The sequence below is a fragment of the Gymnoscopelus braueri genome (assembly GCF_963280865.1).
Source record: "Gymnoscopelus braueri genome assembly, chromosome: 4".
Classification (NCBI taxonomy): domain Eukaryota; kingdom Metazoa; phylum Chordata; class Actinopteri; order Myctophiformes; family Myctophidae; genus Gymnoscopelus; species Gymnoscopelus braueri.
The window spans coordinates 18,748,222-18,765,664 of record NC_137605.1 but is presented as its reverse complement, the minus strand read 5'-3'; the positions used below and the strand labels follow the sequence as shown (position 1 = coordinate 18,765,664).

Genomic DNA, 17,443 nt, shown 5'->3' with positions numbered 1-17,443 from the left:
AAATGGCAACAATCCAGTGTTACTTCTTAGTCCAATCACAAACCTTTACATTTGGAGTGGCGTTATTATTATCCAATGACTACGTGCCTGAAGTTGACTGACGTTCATATTGACCAATCGTATGTGAAATCGTCCAGTGAGTGTAGGCGGGGTGACTTTTAACAGGAAGTGTATCTCCTCTTATCAATCGATTCTCTCTCTGGTGCAAGGTAAGCTCCTGCAAATAATGTCAACACTCCATATTATAACAGTTTGCTTTGTAGAGGAAAGGTACAAAATCAAGCATGTTACATTTTCTTTGTCATGACAGAATCGCTTCCCCTTCCAAATAGAGCCACAGCAGTCTATTTGTTAGTCGTTCAGGCAAACGTTATTATAGCTAGAAATCTAGTGTGTTGTGTACCTAGAAAACGTATTAATTTTTTAAAAATAAATACATTAAATAAATAAAGTCCCGCGGTCTGCTCCAGAAGGCAAGCTAGTAACCACCTTACGACAACTGCTCTGATCTAATCCAACATTGTGATTCATGCCCTCCTAGACTAACCTGCATTATAATTCGCACGTGAACATATCCACCTCACAATGATGTTAGTTTAGTAGCTACACCCAGGCCACTTTGGTTCGTTTGTGAATGATGATCAGACCAAATCGTGACACACACACACACACACACACACACACACACACACCATGTTGACTAACATCCCTACAATTCTGACTTAAATACATAATTATGTCCACTGATCTATATAAATTATATCCATGGCCACCAGTTTGTAAAACGCAAAGAAAACAATTGTTAGTTAGGCTAGCCATATGAAATTAATTACTACTATAGCTGTTTGCCCAGTGGCCAATTATCTACATTTTCAAAGACAACAATCACGTCATGGTTCATTTTTATTTATCACAACCTTTCTGTCTTGTGACTCTTGTCCTGTGTGAAGAATGGATGCCACTCAGATGATTGATGACTATGTATTGGAGTCAGATGAAGAAGAAGATGAAGAAGAGGAAAGAGAAAACAAGAGGGGAGAACCCTTGGCCAAACTGCAAGTGTTAAAGAATGAACATATTCTTGAGACTGGTGAGTGAAAAGTAATCTGATGTTTTACTGTTGATGTTCACCTACAGTCTGTTTTATCTGTTTAAGAAAGTAGGTAGCTGATATATTGCACTTTTACCTTAGCGCTAGGTATACTCTAGGTTGCTTGTTTATGCAGGAAATGCACTTAAGACTTCTGGTGATTAGTAGTTTCGTTCCCTACCTATGTTGAATGCACTTATTGTAAGTCGCTTTGGATAAAAGCTAAATGACTGTAATGTAATGTAATGTAATGTCTGCTAATCTCTTGGCTAATTGCCTGATAAACTGTCATGTGCATTTTTTCTTCTCTCACTTAGAGTTACCCCTCTACTTGGGAGAAAATGTGCTGGGCCGTGACCCCGACACCTGCAACGTGCCCCTCGTCGCCCGCTCAGTATCCAAACAACACACAACCATCTGTCTCACTGTCTACCGTGGCACCAGGGAGGCATTGGTGTGGGACCTGGGAAGCATGAACGGGACCCGTAAAGGCCGTCGCAAACTTACCCCTCATGTTCGCTATGCCCTAAGTGAGGGGGACAGTTTAGTGGTGGCAGACATCCCATGCCAGTATGTCAGCTGCCCCGTGGACAAAATCCATAGTCAGGAAGAGAGAAATCCAGTGGACAGTGGAGACTCGGGTAGGGCTCATAGTTCTGCTGACACAGAAAAAGAGGCTCAACCCTTTGGCACCAACAGGGACCAAGACTCCGGGACTGGCACAAGCAAAGACGATGAGAACTCTGTCAATAGAAACAAAAAGGCGTTAGTTAGGTTGTTGATGACAGATGAAGAAGAGTCATGGAAGACTCCTGCCAGCACCAAGGCCTTGTGCTCTGACAAAAGTCGAACACAGCTACAAGAAACCCTAGTCCCAGAATCTGATTCGGATGAAGACCGAGTGGGGAGACCAGGCTGGCGGGGAAAGACTGTTGGTAGGTAAACTGTGTAATATACAGTTTATGTGCCGTAAGGCGTTCAGAATGTCTGTTTTGTGTTCGTATTTCATATAGCTTGGTCTTTATCTAGTTCATAGTTTCTTTCTTTCCCTTCTATTATCATGCAGAGATGGCACATAGTTGTATAATAGGCTGCTCCTATTATGCTATTGCTACATAATGGGTAAGCTGGGGGACCTGCGGGTATACTTACTTTATTTTGTGAACCTAATGTCCTCTACTGTGTGTGTGTGTGTGTGTGTGTGTGTGTGTGTGTGTGTGTGTGTGTGTGTGTGTGTGTGTGTGTGTGTGTGTGTGTGTGTGTGTGTGTGTGTGTGTGTGTGTGTGTGTGTGTGTGTGTGTGTGTCTTGGATATCGTTTAGTGGACAACATGTTGTCATACGTTTCTCTCTTTTCTCAGTGTCTGAATCTGACTCCATGATGTCCAGTCCTAGAAGCACCCTCATCCCAGAGAGGTAAATGACTAAATCTGTTTCATAGAACTACTGTATAAGGGCAGAAAGAGAGAGTGTTGTTGAAGGGTAAGAAAAAAAGTAGTGAGTGTGTGACTTGTCCTAATCCTTGATAGGAGTCACTGTCTAGTTAATGTTCATCACATTGAACTTCAGCTGAAAGTCAGACTAGAAATGTAATTACAGACTAGAACTAGAATTTCTAGCTGGCACTCTCAAGTATTTCATTAATCTGGCTTAGTGATTGCTTTGTTGTGATAATTAAAAGATCAAACTTACTGTACTATGTATTGTATTTCACAATACTGAAAAAAGGAAATCTCACTATTCAATTAGCGGACTCAGGTCCATAGAAATGCACACAAAAAAGTACAAGACAGGAAATAAAATCATTAAAAAGGTAAATACATAAGACTTATATTAATCCACAGGTAGAACACACAGGCACTTCAGCCAGTCTTAGTCTGGATGTAGCATGAACAGCCCATTGATGCTGTTTGCAGATACAGCCAGTCTTTGCATGAACTATATAACTATAACTATATAATTACAACAATAGATGATACATGAGCCCAGCTCTCATTAAGCTAAGATAATAAGATGAACCTTGATTGATCCCCAGAGGGAAATTCAGGTGTCATTACAAGTAGTTGTTTCATTCGGTACTCGGTAAGTACTTGTAATTACAAGTGCTTCGTTCTACCTGTACATAGATCATGTGCATATAGACTATGACAGGGGTCTTCAACATTTTCAGGCCAAGGACCCCCTAGCTGAGAGAGAGAGATGAAGCAGGGACCCCCTCTATATTGTATAAAATTGTGTTTCAGATTAAAACTTTTTTTACTTGGTCTGCTCTTTTTTCCCTCTACACTTATATCTCTTTGCCAAAAATAGCAGATCTACAAGCTCACAACGGCGTTATGAGCTTGTAGATCGGCTATTTTTGGCTAAAGTTCTCCTCAGAAAAGGGAAGCTAGGGTTCAAGAAAAATCCTATCACACAAAGATTTGTTGGCCCCCCTGTAGTATCTCTGAGGACCCCCTAGGGGTCCCGGACCCCCTGTTGAAGACCCCTGGACTATGACACAAGCCTACAGTACCTAATCAACACTCTTATTTACTTATTACTTGACAACTTGTTTCTCCACTGTGCAGTCCCATCACACCGTCCTCCATTACAAATAAACCGAAGAAGCGTGTCAGCTTCAGCGAGGACAGTGATGCAGGGCGACAGCAGCTGCGGAAAAAAAGGTCACAGGTGATCGCGGATGACAGTGAAGAGGAGGAGGAACCAAGGAAAGTATCATTCGGCCTGCCCAAGGAAGATGGATCACCTGTGCTGTCTACACTGGCATCCCATGCAGTTGCCAAACCTGCTTTTAACATGGATAGTGATACAGAGGAGGAGGAGGAGGAGGAGGGGGACATGAAGATGTCAGAGTGCGGGGCGGGTCAACTGTCCTCCCACTCGCCAGCAGCCGACCCCCCAGCGGAGCTTTCCCAGTTTCACGTGGACAGCGACACGGATGTCGACGAGGAAAACGAGAGTCATGTGGTTGTGGACGCAGGCGCTGTATCAGTCCCCGCTTCCGATGACGTCGCCAAACCCACCAGACGTATTCCGGTCGTTCAGCCCACAGGCCTCACTGCAGAGGGCAGTGACACCGATGATGACATTGTGTCGGAGACGGCCACCAAAACTTCAGCGCAGCCCGTGGATTTCCATCTAGACAGTGACACAGATGTCGAGGAGGAGGTGCAAGGTGTTGACAGCGGGCCAAAGAACGCTAGCTCTAAACTAGAGGCGACCCCTACAGTCCTTTCTAACTCTGGCGGGATCGAATCCATGTCTGCCGCTCCGTCTAGCAACCTGTGTTTAGACAGCGACACGGATGATGAAAGTGTCGTCCCTGTCGTTACCGGCCAACTCACAGGGGCTGGTGTTGACACAGGTGCTGATCTGGAGATCTTATCTGATAGCGATACAGATCTTGAGGAAGACGCACCTCTGCTCCCACCAGTTGTCGCCAAGGAAGCAAGCGCCATGCCATCATCATTGACCAAAGTTATGACGGACTCCTCATCAACTGCCGGTGTAGCAGCCGACGTAGCTGACCTGTCTCGGTTCAGTGATACTGACATTGAGGAGAATGGGGAGGAAGGCGGTGCACTGGCAAGTGAAGAAGGCCAGTTCTCAGGTGTTAGAATACCTCCACTGCAGAGGTTCTCTACACCAAAGGGTAATTCACTCATATTGTGTTTTGAAGGGCTGTTCAATTAATTTGGTTTAATTATATTCCTATTGTTAGGATGTGAAAATCTGCCATTTCAATTCCCAATCTCTTCTGTGTGTCCATAGCTCACTTTCAAAGGCTATGTAAAATGGCGCCTTTCAACAAAGGCTCTGGACAATCTTTTTCCTACATGAACTTAAATGTGATGTGAGTGGGTGTGATCTCTGGACACACTGAATGCCTTGGGAATTGTTATGTTACGTTTAACATTGCTCTCACAATAGTAAAAAATCGGGGAAATAACCTTTTTTATAGCAGTCTGTCATTTTAACTACTATGTTTAACACAAGAATGTTAAAAGTTACGAGCCATAATCTTGCACCCCTTACAATGCATCACAATATATCGAAAAATATTATAAATATTTTCTTTTGTTATGATGGCAGAGGGAGCAATAGAGGAAATGGCGACTCAGGCATTCTTCAATTCTTCTCCAGATCCATTGAAACGTGAGTAATGATATGATAAATCACTCAACTAACTTGTACATTGTACCTACCAGACAGTGGAAATGTCTCTGGTTCAAGAGATATTTATATGAAAATAATACACAGAAATGTACAAGACAAGTGTACAGCAAATGTCAAGGAAATTATGGTTTCATGTGGAGAGCAAGGCAACTCTCCTACCGGATCAAGTCCGTCAGGAGAAGGCGCGCTCAACTTGGGGTGTAGGTTCTTATAATTTTACTGTGTGCAGATTCTTGAAGATATATAATGAAAGGATTATCCACACTCTCTTGAGTAGTTTCTTTTGTTCTTTTTAATAGGTTTGCACAGCAACAGCAGTCTACCTAGAGAAACGGACGCATTTCGGCTCGTCTGCCTTCCTCAGGGTTTCAAACACAAGGGAGCAGTAGAGGAAATGGAGACTCAGGCATTCTTCAGTTCTTCTCCAGATTCATTCAAACGTGAGTAATGATACGATAAATGATCACTCGACTAACTTTTACCATTGTACCAGGCAGTGGAAATGTCTCTGGTTCAAGAGACATTTATATGAAAGCAATACACAGAAATGTACAAGACAAGTGTACAGCAAATGACAAGGAAATTATGGTTTCATGTGGAGATCCTCAATAGCCCTATTCACACTGGACTAGTATTACCTGAGAAGTGGGCACCTTTGATTATTTGTAGTAATTGTGGGGTCCGTCTGTGATGTTAATCCCGTGCCAATTGGCACGGGATTAACATCTCTAACATTGTCTGTGCCTTATTTCTGCCTTTTTCCCAGTCGAAAATTATGGTGGCTGCGTTGGAAATTATAAATGAAATTTCTGACAGTAGTTTTGGTGCAAATTCATCTAATCTCACGAAACGGCATGCACAGTAAATTCCTTAATGTTAATTTAACTTGTAAACACTCAGAGTAAAACTTCTAGATTGGGAATCAACGGCATTGGGTCAGCGTCACGTGGTAATGGTCACCGTGTTTCCAGTAGAGGGGTTAGTGTAACATTAATGTTGCCGTTACAACACAGAGCGACAGGAAATACGGAAAGAATGGATAGAACAAACACACAAGAAGATTACACAATTGAACGGGATGAAGATAAAGTGAAAGATTTCATACAGAGAGAAGCTGATCATGAAGTAAAGGAGAGCTATTTTAGTGAATAAAGGACATTAACGGACTCGAGCCCGTTGGTGTTTCAACTAGCTGCCATCGTTCACATGTCCAGACACGTTTTCCTACCTCGTTTGAGCGCTTCATTTTAATTGAACTTTATTCATATAGGAATATCTCTTTTTCTGTCTAAATTACACATTGGAGCAGTTAGCTAGGCAAGTTTAATTGTATCGCACAATTCAAGAAGGCATGAAATGAACCATTTAGCATTGAGACGGTAAGACACAGAGTAGTGAGACGGTGCAAAGGAAACACATTAAATGTGTGGTCATGTTAATGAGCCTCTACAATGTGTACTGTAATAATGTGTAATTTATTTTGTCTTTTCTATCTTTCCAAGGCCCTTTTTCATCTAGCACAAGACCTATATCATCATCCTGTTCCGACAGCCAGGAGGACGATGACCCTGTTGTGGCTGAGACCCAGTCCTTCATACTGGAGTCCCGGGACCGCCAGGCCAATCTTCCAGGAGACCCCACCCTAGACGACACCCAATCTTTTGCCCTGGAACTTTTATCTGAGGACCAGGAACAGGCCACCACCGCAGGAGACTCTTTTCAGCGTGGGCTGTCTGACAGGAGCCAGCTGCCTCCCCAAGCCCAATGTCTAGCCATGGAGAGCACCCAAAACTTTGTCTCCATGGTCGGGGATGTGTATCTGGAAGCTACCCAAGCCTACTTACCTGTCGATTTGGCCATGGAGGCTACACAGGTCTATGGAGGTGAAGAGAAGAAACCCACCCAGCATATAAATGTTGCAACGGAGGCAACACAGGCATACATCCCAGAGTCCGACAGTGATACGGAGGATGATGAAGGAGACGGTGGCGTGAGGACAGATCTCGCCACGGCTGAAACTCAGCCATTGGTTGTCGCTTCCACATCTGCTATCGCCACGGCTGAAACCCAATTGATGTGCGCCTATGAGGAGGAGGAGGATGTGGCAGAAGTCAAACCTTCTCCTCAAGAGGTGTCGACCTGCGAGAACCTCTCCTCTGCCGAAACTCAGCCTATGATGGCTGCATATGAATCACTTCCAGATTCAGCCAAGTCTCAGAGACTCGTTGAATCGCAGGAGTCACCGCTGGCGACTGTTTCCCTGCTCTCCACTGCTGAAATTCAGCCCTTAGTGCCTGCAAGTGAAACTGAGGAAAGCGACGAAGATGAGCCGCTTCCAGTCACGCGCAAGAGAACTGGCAAGGCTAAGAGGCTTGTTGAATCTCAGGAGTCACAGCTCACAACTGGAATGGCTGCAAGTGAAACTGAGGAAAGCGAGGAAGAGGAGCCGCTTCCAGTCACACGCAAGAGAAGAACCAAGGCTCAGAGACTCATTGAATCACAGGAGTCTGAAGTCCAAGAGCATGAACAGGTAACCAAACCTCTGTCTCCTAAAAGGAGGGGCAAGTCGCGGAAAAATAACCTACAAGAGGAGGCAATGTGCTCTGGTGCTCAGGTGCCCACCACTGAAACTCAGCCTATAGCCACGTGTGAAATAGAAGAGGGTGGAAAGGAAGACGAACCCAAAGTCGAGGCACAAACGCCAAGGTGGCCTCGGGGTCGAGGGAAAGGGAGAGAGTCTGAAGCCGGGCCCAGCAGCACAGGTAGACGAGGGAGATCGGCCAGAGGAATGGCCGCAGAGGACCAGGAAGAGCCCTCAGGGCCTCCAAGGAGACAGACGAGAGGGAGGGGCCAGACCACCAGTAGAGGACGGAGAGGGAAGGTAGCAGTCCCCGAAGAGGAGGCGGAGGGAGGGGACGGGGAGAGTGAGGAAGAGGAGAAGGTTGAGCCAGTGACACGCGGTAGAGGCAGGAAGTCCTCCAAGCAACAGAGAGATAAGAGGGCAGAGGAAGAGAAACTTGAACAGGAACACAAAGAGATGCAAGGCAAACTGCAAAGGGAACGTGATGAGAGGGAGAGGATGAAGGGGGAAAAGAGGCAAAGAGAAGAAGAAAGAACAAGACAGGAGACAGAAAATAGGGAACAGGAAGAGAGAGAGCGACTTGAGAGGGAAAGGAGAGAGGAGGAAGAGAGACAGATGGCAGAAAGAGAGGAGAGGGAGAAACAGGAGCGAGTGGAAAGAGAAGAGAAGGAGAGACTGGAAATAGAGGAGAAAGAGAGAATAGAAAGGGAAAGAAAGGGGATGGAGGAAAAAGAAAGATCAGAAAAGATACGAAAGGAAAGAGAGGAGCAAGAACGAGAGTTGAGGGAAAGAAAAGAGAGGGAAGAACGAGAGAAGCTGGAGCGGGAGAATTCAGAAAGAGAGGAAAGAGAAAGAAAGAAACAAGAAGAAAAAGAACGGATACAGCAAGAGAAAGAGCAACTTGAGAGGGAAAGGAGAGAGGAGGAAGAGAGACAGATGGCAGAAAGAGAGGAGAGGGAGAAACAGGAGCGAGTGGAAAGAGAAGAGAAGGAGAGACTGGAAAGAGAGGAGAAAGAGAGAATAGAAAGGGAAAGAAAGGGGATGGAGGAAAAAGAAAGATCAGAAAAGATACGAAAGGAAAGAGAGGAGCAAGAACGAGAGTTGAGGGAAAGAAAAGAGAGGGAAGAACGAGAGAAGCTGGAGCGGGAGAATTCAGAAAGAGAGGAAAGAGAAAGAACAGAAAGGGAAAGAAAGAAACAAGAAGAAAAAGAACGGATACAGCAAGAGAAAGAGCGACTTGAGAGGGAAAGGAGAGAGGATGAAGAGAGACTAGTGAGAGAAATGGCAGAAAGAGAGGAGAGGGAGAAACGGGAGCGAGTGGAAAGAGAAGAGAAGGAGAGACTGGAAAGAGAGGAGAAAAAGAGAATAGAAAGGGAAAGAAAAGAGAGGGAGAGAATAGAAAAGGAAAGAAAACAGAGGGAGAAGAAAGAAAAATCTGAAAAATTACGAAAGGAAAGAGAGGAGCAACAAAAAGAGTTGAGGGAAAGAAAAGAGAGGGAAGAAAAAGAACGGACACAACAGGAAAATGAGGAGCGAGAAAGACTTGAGAGGGAAAGGGAAGAGAAGGAGGATGAAGAGAGGAAGAAAGAAGAAAAAGAACGCTTACAAAAAGAGGCTGTGGAGCAACAAGCCAGAGTGCTCCATGCGAAGCAGGAAGTCGATCCCAAAACTCCTGCAAGGGGTCGAAGGGCAACCAGAACAACCACCATGTCTGCAGAGGTACTGGAACCCGAGCCGAATGACTCAACCAGCATAGGTGGCCCGTCCCAGAGAACCAGGTCTCGCTCCAACTCGTCCAACTCTGTCAGCTCTGAAACATCATTTTCCAGCATCAACAGCCAGATGAGAGGAAGGGGCCGAGGGACCATGAAGACCAGTCGGCCGACCGCTGGGAACAGATCCAGCGGCAGGCGAGCGACGGTGACCGGAGAGTCCTTTGCCGAGAGAGACAGGACAGACGAGAGCAGGAGCAACGATGCTCCCACGCCAGGTGTCCTTTCTACTTCTAAGTCCAATATGTCTGACTCCCTCAACTCAGAAGTCTCCAGCTGCGGTGCAAGTTCGCTGGGCAGAGGCCGAGGTCGAGGAAGAGGCAGGAGGTCAGCTCCAAAGCCTGAGGCGTGTGTGGTCGGAGGTAGTCAGAATGACCAGGCCTCGGCTCCTAAAACCCCAGCCAGGGGCAGGAAGATTCAGAAAGTTGAGGCTGCATCTAACGATGCTTCCCAAGCAGCCATTGAGGAGAAGGCAGATTCCCAGCAGCCTGGTACCACAAGAGGGCGAAGGCGAGCTGAAGCCAGTGACACGGAGCTCACAGCTGCAGCTGCGGAGAACCGAACAACTCAGGTGGAAGAAAGTGCCACAGAAGATTTGCTTGAACCTAATGGCAACGTTAAGGGCACGGGTCAAGGACGAAAGTCAAAGCCTGTCGAGGCCGCAGTTGACGTCAATAAAGAAGTTGAGGCTAAAAAGACCGGCAGAGGAAAAGGAAGAAAGAGGGAGCTAGAGGAAGAGGAAGGAGAAAGTTCCAAAATGTCCCAAGGGAAGGGGAAAGTCCAGAGGGGGAGAAAAGCAGAGGCGGCAGTTGCAGATGAGGAGGAGGGCATGGTGGAAGCAAAGGAAGCCGAACCTGCTCCTGCCCCGGCCAACAGGGGGGGTAGAGCTCAGGGTAGGCAGAGCGCAAAAGTGCCATGCGCCGATGGGGAGTCCAAAGTAAAGAGTGAGAAAATGGAAGAGGAGACTCCTAGGAAGAAAGGCAGAGGCAGGCAGTCAACAGCCCAGAAGAAGAAGGAAGAGAGGCAGGAGGATGGTGAAACCTCGGCTCACGGTTCCACAGACCAGGATGCCAGTGCGTCATCATCACAGGTAATAATGAGTGACTCCATAAATCGGTGGATTGCGTGCTGTTCCGACAACGCTGAGGAAAAAAAACACCTCACTTGAGGAATATTGTGTTATATAATTTATTCGAACCTGAGTTCGTGATCTACACAAACTTTGGGGTCTTAAGGCAAAGCCAGTTGAATGACTACCTGAAAAAGTCAGTTTTTAAACATATTTGTTTGTAAAATGCTTCAAAATCAAAATCAGGCCTGAAGAAAGAAGCCTGGTAAATGATTTGTGTCAACTAAGCATGCAGGATGTAATATGTAGGCTTTTACCTTAACGGAAGGACTTAATGTTCTTCTCTCTTGAGTCACTGTTTTCCCCCAGTGTTATAATGCTGTTCAATTAACGCTAGTCACTCGCTGGGTCTCTCCCTGTCTTTGGGTAACCTGAGTACCCTGACCATTCTGCCTCACCATTACTGAGAGTATTTTACTGAGTAGTTTCTACTACTCAGTCGTACCCTTGCCTTTGGTCACCACTCATCTTTGTAATTTCATATTTATCAAATGTATGTGCAGTATAAAAACATCTCAAAATAAAAGAGTAAAAAAACAAACTTTGATTTACCCCCCAAAACACTTAACCTCAAAAACAAACAAAAGGAATAAAGTAAGAAGCAAAAAGACAAGCCACAAGACAAGAGAGAACACATCATGACTGAAAATGTTATGATGAGGTACATACAGTAAAGCAGGTGAATACACAGGCAATGATTAAGAGACAGGAAGTAGGCTAAACAAGGAAGTGAAATGAAAACAAAAACGTCCATCTCTTAATGTTTTCATTATTTCTTTAATACAATGTTTATGCTACAATTTCTATCATTATTTGTTTAACTTTTTGTTTCTCCTTTTTTTCTTTTTTTTACTTGCCTTTCCATGTTAGGTGCCAGAGACCCCTAATGTCTCCAGGAAGAGAGGGTCTCCAATGGAATCCTCTACCAAGATTAAGAGTCCTCGCATATCTGGGAAAGCTGCTAACCAGGCCTGCAAGGTAAAAAATTGTGATGATAATATATATTAGTTGTAATTACACAGTCCCTATGCGTCTGTAGATAATGAATCTGTAAACATGTACAGTATAAAGTAATTGCATAATGTTTTGATGCATATATGTATAATGGCACCAAAAACTCCTTATTTCACCCTCTGTCTTTCTAAATATCGCTCTCAATTTTCAGTTCAGGAAGAACTAACCCTTTCATTGCATGACAAAATAAAGAGTAGATTATATGTACAGACGTACTATAGCCTACTAAATAAATAACAGTGAAGTGTTGTGTTGTGAAGAGATGCAAACACAGGAGTCAATATTAAGATTTGTAGCTTTTACTTAGTGTCAGTGAGGATAAAAGAAGAATTTTAGGTGGGAAAAGTACATTTTTCTTTTCAGAGTTTGCATCTCTCTTTCCGTCTCTCCTTCTCTCTCAGGTGTTGTTCACAGGGGTGGCGGATGAGACAGGGGAGAAGGTGTTGTCTCGCCTGGGAGGTAGCTTGGCCCGGGATGTGTCGGACATGACCTACCTGGTGACAGACAAGGTGCGCCGGACAGTCAAGTTCCTGTGTGCCGTCGCCAGGGGAATCCCCATTGTGAACACCCAATGGCTACAGAAGGTTAGTTGAAGAAAAAAAATCACACCCTGGGCGGTGTCTTGCTAGCTAATCACAATACTGAATGGAGTCAACCAATCATGTACAAAAAATAAATACATTTATTGAAACACTCTTTATGATGGAAGAAACCATAACTTAAAAAAAACAAATTTATGTTTTTTTTAAAGTTATGGTTTCTTATATAGGGCTATGCACATGTGACACTGGCCAATCACAGTCCTGAATAGACTGTGATTGGCCAATCACGGTGCAGGGTTAGGCGGGGTATATTTTTGGCCAATCACAGCGCAGGATTTGTTGTACAAATATCCAAACCTCACTTATAGGGGCGGTTTCACCGCCCAAAAACATATACATTGTATACTTTTTGAAATATTTAACTTAAACCTTAATCATGAAAGTCAATGGTTCTAGAATCGGGCTGAAACCTTGCCTAAGTTTGGAGTCATACGTCATGGAAATGTCATAGATGACTGATGTCATAGACATCTGAGGTCACAGGCTGGCCACATGAAATCCAAGATTCACATAGGAGCCACGCCGTTCCCATGTGGATCCTGAGATCCACATGGGATTTGATTGTTTGTCATAGATTGCCTGCTGTAATGGAAGGCAATCAACATGTTCATAAAATATGCAAAAAGTGCAATAAACGTGTGTTTTGTTTCCCAAGACACTGACGACAGCAATCATGGCTAATAATCGTGATCACAACATTTTTGGAAAATGTGTTATTTATGCTTTTTAACCATGGTCAATGCAGACACTAGGCAAGTAATGTGTCTTTCTTTCCCTCTAATAATTTCATAATCATCTCTCTCTCTCTCTCTCTCTGTCAGTGTGGTAAAGCTGGAAGCTTCCTTCCTCCTAATGGATTCATAGTGAAGGACTCAGAACAAGAGCAGAAGTTTAATTTCTGTCTCCAGGAATCCCTAAGGACGGCCAGTAATCAGCCTCTCCTACAGGTATCCACCAATAACTCACTCTGTCATGTGTGAGACCCATTCATGTGTGTGTGTGTGTGTGTGTGTGTGTGTGTGTGTGTGTGTGTGTGTGTGTGTGTGTGTGTGTGTGTGTGTGTGTGTGTGTGTGTGTGTGTGTGTGTGTGTGTGTGTGTGTGTGTGTGTGTGTGTGTGTGTGTGTGTGTGATATCTGGGCTTCGATGATGATCCTTTTTTTTGTGGTAATTTTACAAACTGGCCCAAATATAGTACAACTCACATGGTGCATGGTTTAGTTGACGGGTTCTCAATGTAGGGTCCTTGATGGGGTTCTAGGGGTTCCCCAGCTAAATGATTGATAGTTAGGAAGCAGGTAGAAACCTTATGAGGCTGTAACTCTTGAGTGTGTACAAATGGAATCAAATATTACTGTTCCATTTGTACCCTCTTAGAGGATTTTACATTGCAGATTGGGGTCCCAGAGATTAAAAAAACTGCAAATGTAAAAGGTGGACAATCGCTGGGTTAGTTAGTCGAGAGGCACAGTGCCTGTTGTTTCCCATCTTCCTGAGGCTTGTTGTGGGGAAGCCACTGGACCTCAGCTATAATGTAGCGGTTGTCTTTTACGGGCATTTCTCTTCAACGGAAGTGGACAGTTATGTTGAGTCTTCATTACGGACTCTCATTACGGAGCCTCCTCTGTGTCATAATGGTGGTTAAAAGGAGAGTTTTGGGGATGCGCCAACACGGATACAGATTCTGGTTCAGGCGATGCTCATCTAGACTGTAAAACCCTCAGTTAGTTTAACTCTTTGAATGTAAAAAGTGACCCGTTTCAATCATTATCAGAGAGACGCATGTTGGCATGTCAGAACTCAAAGCAGAGCTTATTTGAGTCATTTCTGTCTCTTTTACCTCATAGAATGAATGTTGGGTATATGGGAGATAATTGGATTACAAGTTATTTACTAAAACAGTGCTTTATAGCCTTATGCCAGTGTATCAACCTGTTTACTGACACATGGACGTGTATTACAATACAACTATTAAGTCTACGTTATAGACCGCCGAAGTCTGACGTCATTTACACATCCTTTGTTTGTCTACCTGGTTTGCAGTTTTCCACCCCCGTTCTGAATCCCATAGACGTATTTAATATCGCGTCAAATAAGAACTGTGTTCCAAAAATAAACACATGACCCCGGCGGGTTGACTCTTATGGATATGAAGCATCAACTGACGGTGAGAAAACGCTAATGTTACTTCCGCCGAATTAGTTACATTTTCGCCAGAAACAGACTGTATCAAATATAAGTGACTGACTATCATAAACGATACAGAACCTCCTCCCTGACAATAACGCCGACACGCGGTGTTTATTTTTGGACCACAATTCTTATATGAGACGATTCTAAGATGACCCAATGTTATTCTCCATAGAGAAATTACTTCCGCAAACCTGGGGATGAACGAGTGACGTCAGGACTTCGGTGCTCTATATAATATAACTATAACTCTCTTTCTTCTCTCTCGCTCAGGGTTATGAAATCCATGTCACAAAGTCAGTGCTGCCAGAGCCAGTTCATATGAAAGACATCATTTCGTGCAGTGGAGCTACATATCTACCTAAGATGCCCTCTAAACACAAGGTACCATTTGACCTGAGAGCGTTTACTCTACTGACCTCTCACATAGCTTATGTAACATTAGTTTCAACTAACAGGAGTGGAACAATTAGTTTCAAAATAGGAGTTTTGGAGTTGAGATACGTTTATAAGCACCTTGTTTTTCTTTGCTGTTTTCATCTCATTTGCAACATGTATTTCCTAAATTTCTATATTTTATTAATCTTGTTTCATTCGTGTTTATAACATTTCTTCTTTAATCAGTGCCTCTGTAAACTTGACTAAAAATGACCAACCTTTTGGGCATGTTATTATAGGTGTACATTTTCAAACAAAAAAAGATATAGCAGATCTACAAGCTTAACTTAAACCCTGTATAGCCTACTTTGTTGGCCAGGGTCCCCCAGGGCTCCACTCTTTTTTTTTGTCCCTCTACAGGTTCATAGACCTGGTTGCTTATTTCTCTCACAAAATAAATCTGGCAACACTGGTCTTGACACAGCTGTCTTGTATGATGAATTAATGTGGCGGTTTAAAAAAAAACGCCACATTAAAAAAAACTTCTAGGCTAGAAACATAACTAACTTTCAACTCCACCTGTTAACCCTGTGATAATGATTGAGAGAGAGAAAAAAAAGAATGAGAATACCGCTTGCTTATCCTCTGTTCTTTAATTATTGTTTTTTAAATCTAATTATTTTGCTGGTAAAATTCTGGCACTGTATTGAGAACCTGGCTTAAGACATGGTAATCATTACCATAACCACACACTTTACCACACACATTACATTGTTTAAAGGATCTACACCGTGATTTATTTTTTATTTTTTATATATTTAATATCATATTGTTTATGTCCCTCAAACGTTTTTCAAAAGGTTTGAGCCTAAATCAAGCCTCAGATATACTCATTCCAACTAACTTCTCTCTGGCTTATAAAGCACTTTCACCTGCAATACCACATTGTCCTGATTTGCTCGTGGCACTATTGAGCCAGTTTGTATGCATGTTATCTCCTTGTTCTGAGTGGAAAAAGAAAAAAAAAATCTTTTTTTTTTGGAAGTTGGAACTGAAAAACGGGAGGGATTGTAGGGATTTCATAGTGACGTCACTTTCGAGGCCAAATCAGTTTGGCCTGTTTAGAGACCAATTTACATAAAACCCCAGATATGCTGTGAAAGCCTGAGTGCTCAAACTGGGGTATTTTTTGGGATAGAAGAGAGGTAGGGGAGACCAAAAACACACAAAAAATAAGAAAAAGTTAAAATTCATGGTGTAGTTCCTTTAACTTCAAATTGAATTATTCTACTTTAAATGGTTTATTGGGGCTCCTTACAAATTGCATTGTTTGTTTTTAATGTCAATAATTAAAGTAGCTATTCGTCTTCATAATAACAATTTTTAAAGTGATATACTGTAGTTATAGCAGTGACTGAGACAACAGACTGAAAAACAATGCAGTATAACTGAATGCGCATGAGCGTGCATGTGTGTTGCGTGCCCACATCAAGTCTTTTTGACCAATGTGGCCCCCACCCCAAAATGAGTTTGACATCCCTGCTCTACACCAAATGTCTTCGCTGAAAATAGCTGACCTAAAAGATCACAGCGCGTCACAACGCATTGCACTGTGTGCGTTGTGAGCTTGTAGATCTGCTATTTTTGCCAGATGTTCACCGCAGAACAGGGACGCTAGCCTTCATATGGTTAAACTGGCTTCTGACGTTTCTTTCTCTCCATCTATCTCAGACCCGCACAGTGGTGGTCTCATGCGAGAAGGACTGGGCACTCTGCAGCCCGGCCGTCTCTGCGTCTCTCCCCATCGTCACCGCTGAGTTCATCCTGACAGGGATCCTTCAGCAGAAGGTGGACTTGGACACCCACATCCTGTCGGTCTCCGCTGCCAACACCTGCCCCCAGGCTGCAGCAGGCAGAGGGAGGGGCAGGAAGAAGTCATAGGGTCAGCAATGTAAACTAGAAACACAGAGAGAACAAATAAATCACTTTTTCTAGTCCCCATCCTGGTGCTGATACTTCACCCTTTACCCCCTGAACTACATGTACCCTTCACTGTCAGGGACTTCTACAGCATCCTAAAGATATAGTTGGATCTTGGATGCTTATGAATTCCCATCAAAGCAGACTAATTAGCTCTAACCTGTGAGTGCCTACATTTGACTTGAATGCTGTTTTGTTGTTGTTGTTGTTGTTTTTCATCTTAAGAACATAGAATGTGTCTTTAAACCAATGTTCTAGGTAATGATGAATGAAGTGACGAATGTTCTGTTTTAAACATAACAGATGACCCTTCTTCAAGTGGTAGATGTCTGATATTAGAACTGATTGATGAACAGATGATTGTACCAATGCTGCTTCATGTTTTTGTGTATCCGTATATTGTACTATTATCTCCGCTGACTTTAATAAAATAAACATTTTGTACAAAGCTTCAGGTTTGTAGGCTATGATTATTATTATTACTACTATACAGGCCTACTGTAAAGCATTCTCAAAATATTTGCTGATATAG

General features: G+C 43.5%; 1 protein-coding gene across 1 annotated transcript; it reads left to right on the top strand.

Moving 5' to 3' along the window:
• Nucleotides 1-183: 183 nt before the first annotated feature.
• Nucleotides 184-17,324, top strand: mdc1 (mediator of DNA damage checkpoint 1). The gene is made up of 13 exons (XM_080426947.1): nucleotides 184-209; nucleotides 951-1,090; nucleotides 1,408-2,025; nucleotides 2,450-2,504; nucleotides 3,659-4,743; nucleotides 5,184-5,246; nucleotides 5,567-5,707; nucleotides 6,770-10,710; nucleotides 11,620-11,727; nucleotides 12,165-12,347; nucleotides 13,187-13,312; nucleotides 14,827-14,937; nucleotides 16,663-17,324. Exons 2-13 carry the CDS (start codon nucleotides 952-954, stop codon nucleotides 16,870-16,872), a joined length of 6,780 nt encoding a protein of 2,259 aa, XP_080283073.1. The 5' UTR covers nucleotides 184-209; nucleotide 951; the 3' UTR covers nucleotides 16,873-17,324.
• The last annotated feature ends 119 nt before the right edge of the window (nucleotides 17,325-17,443 follow it).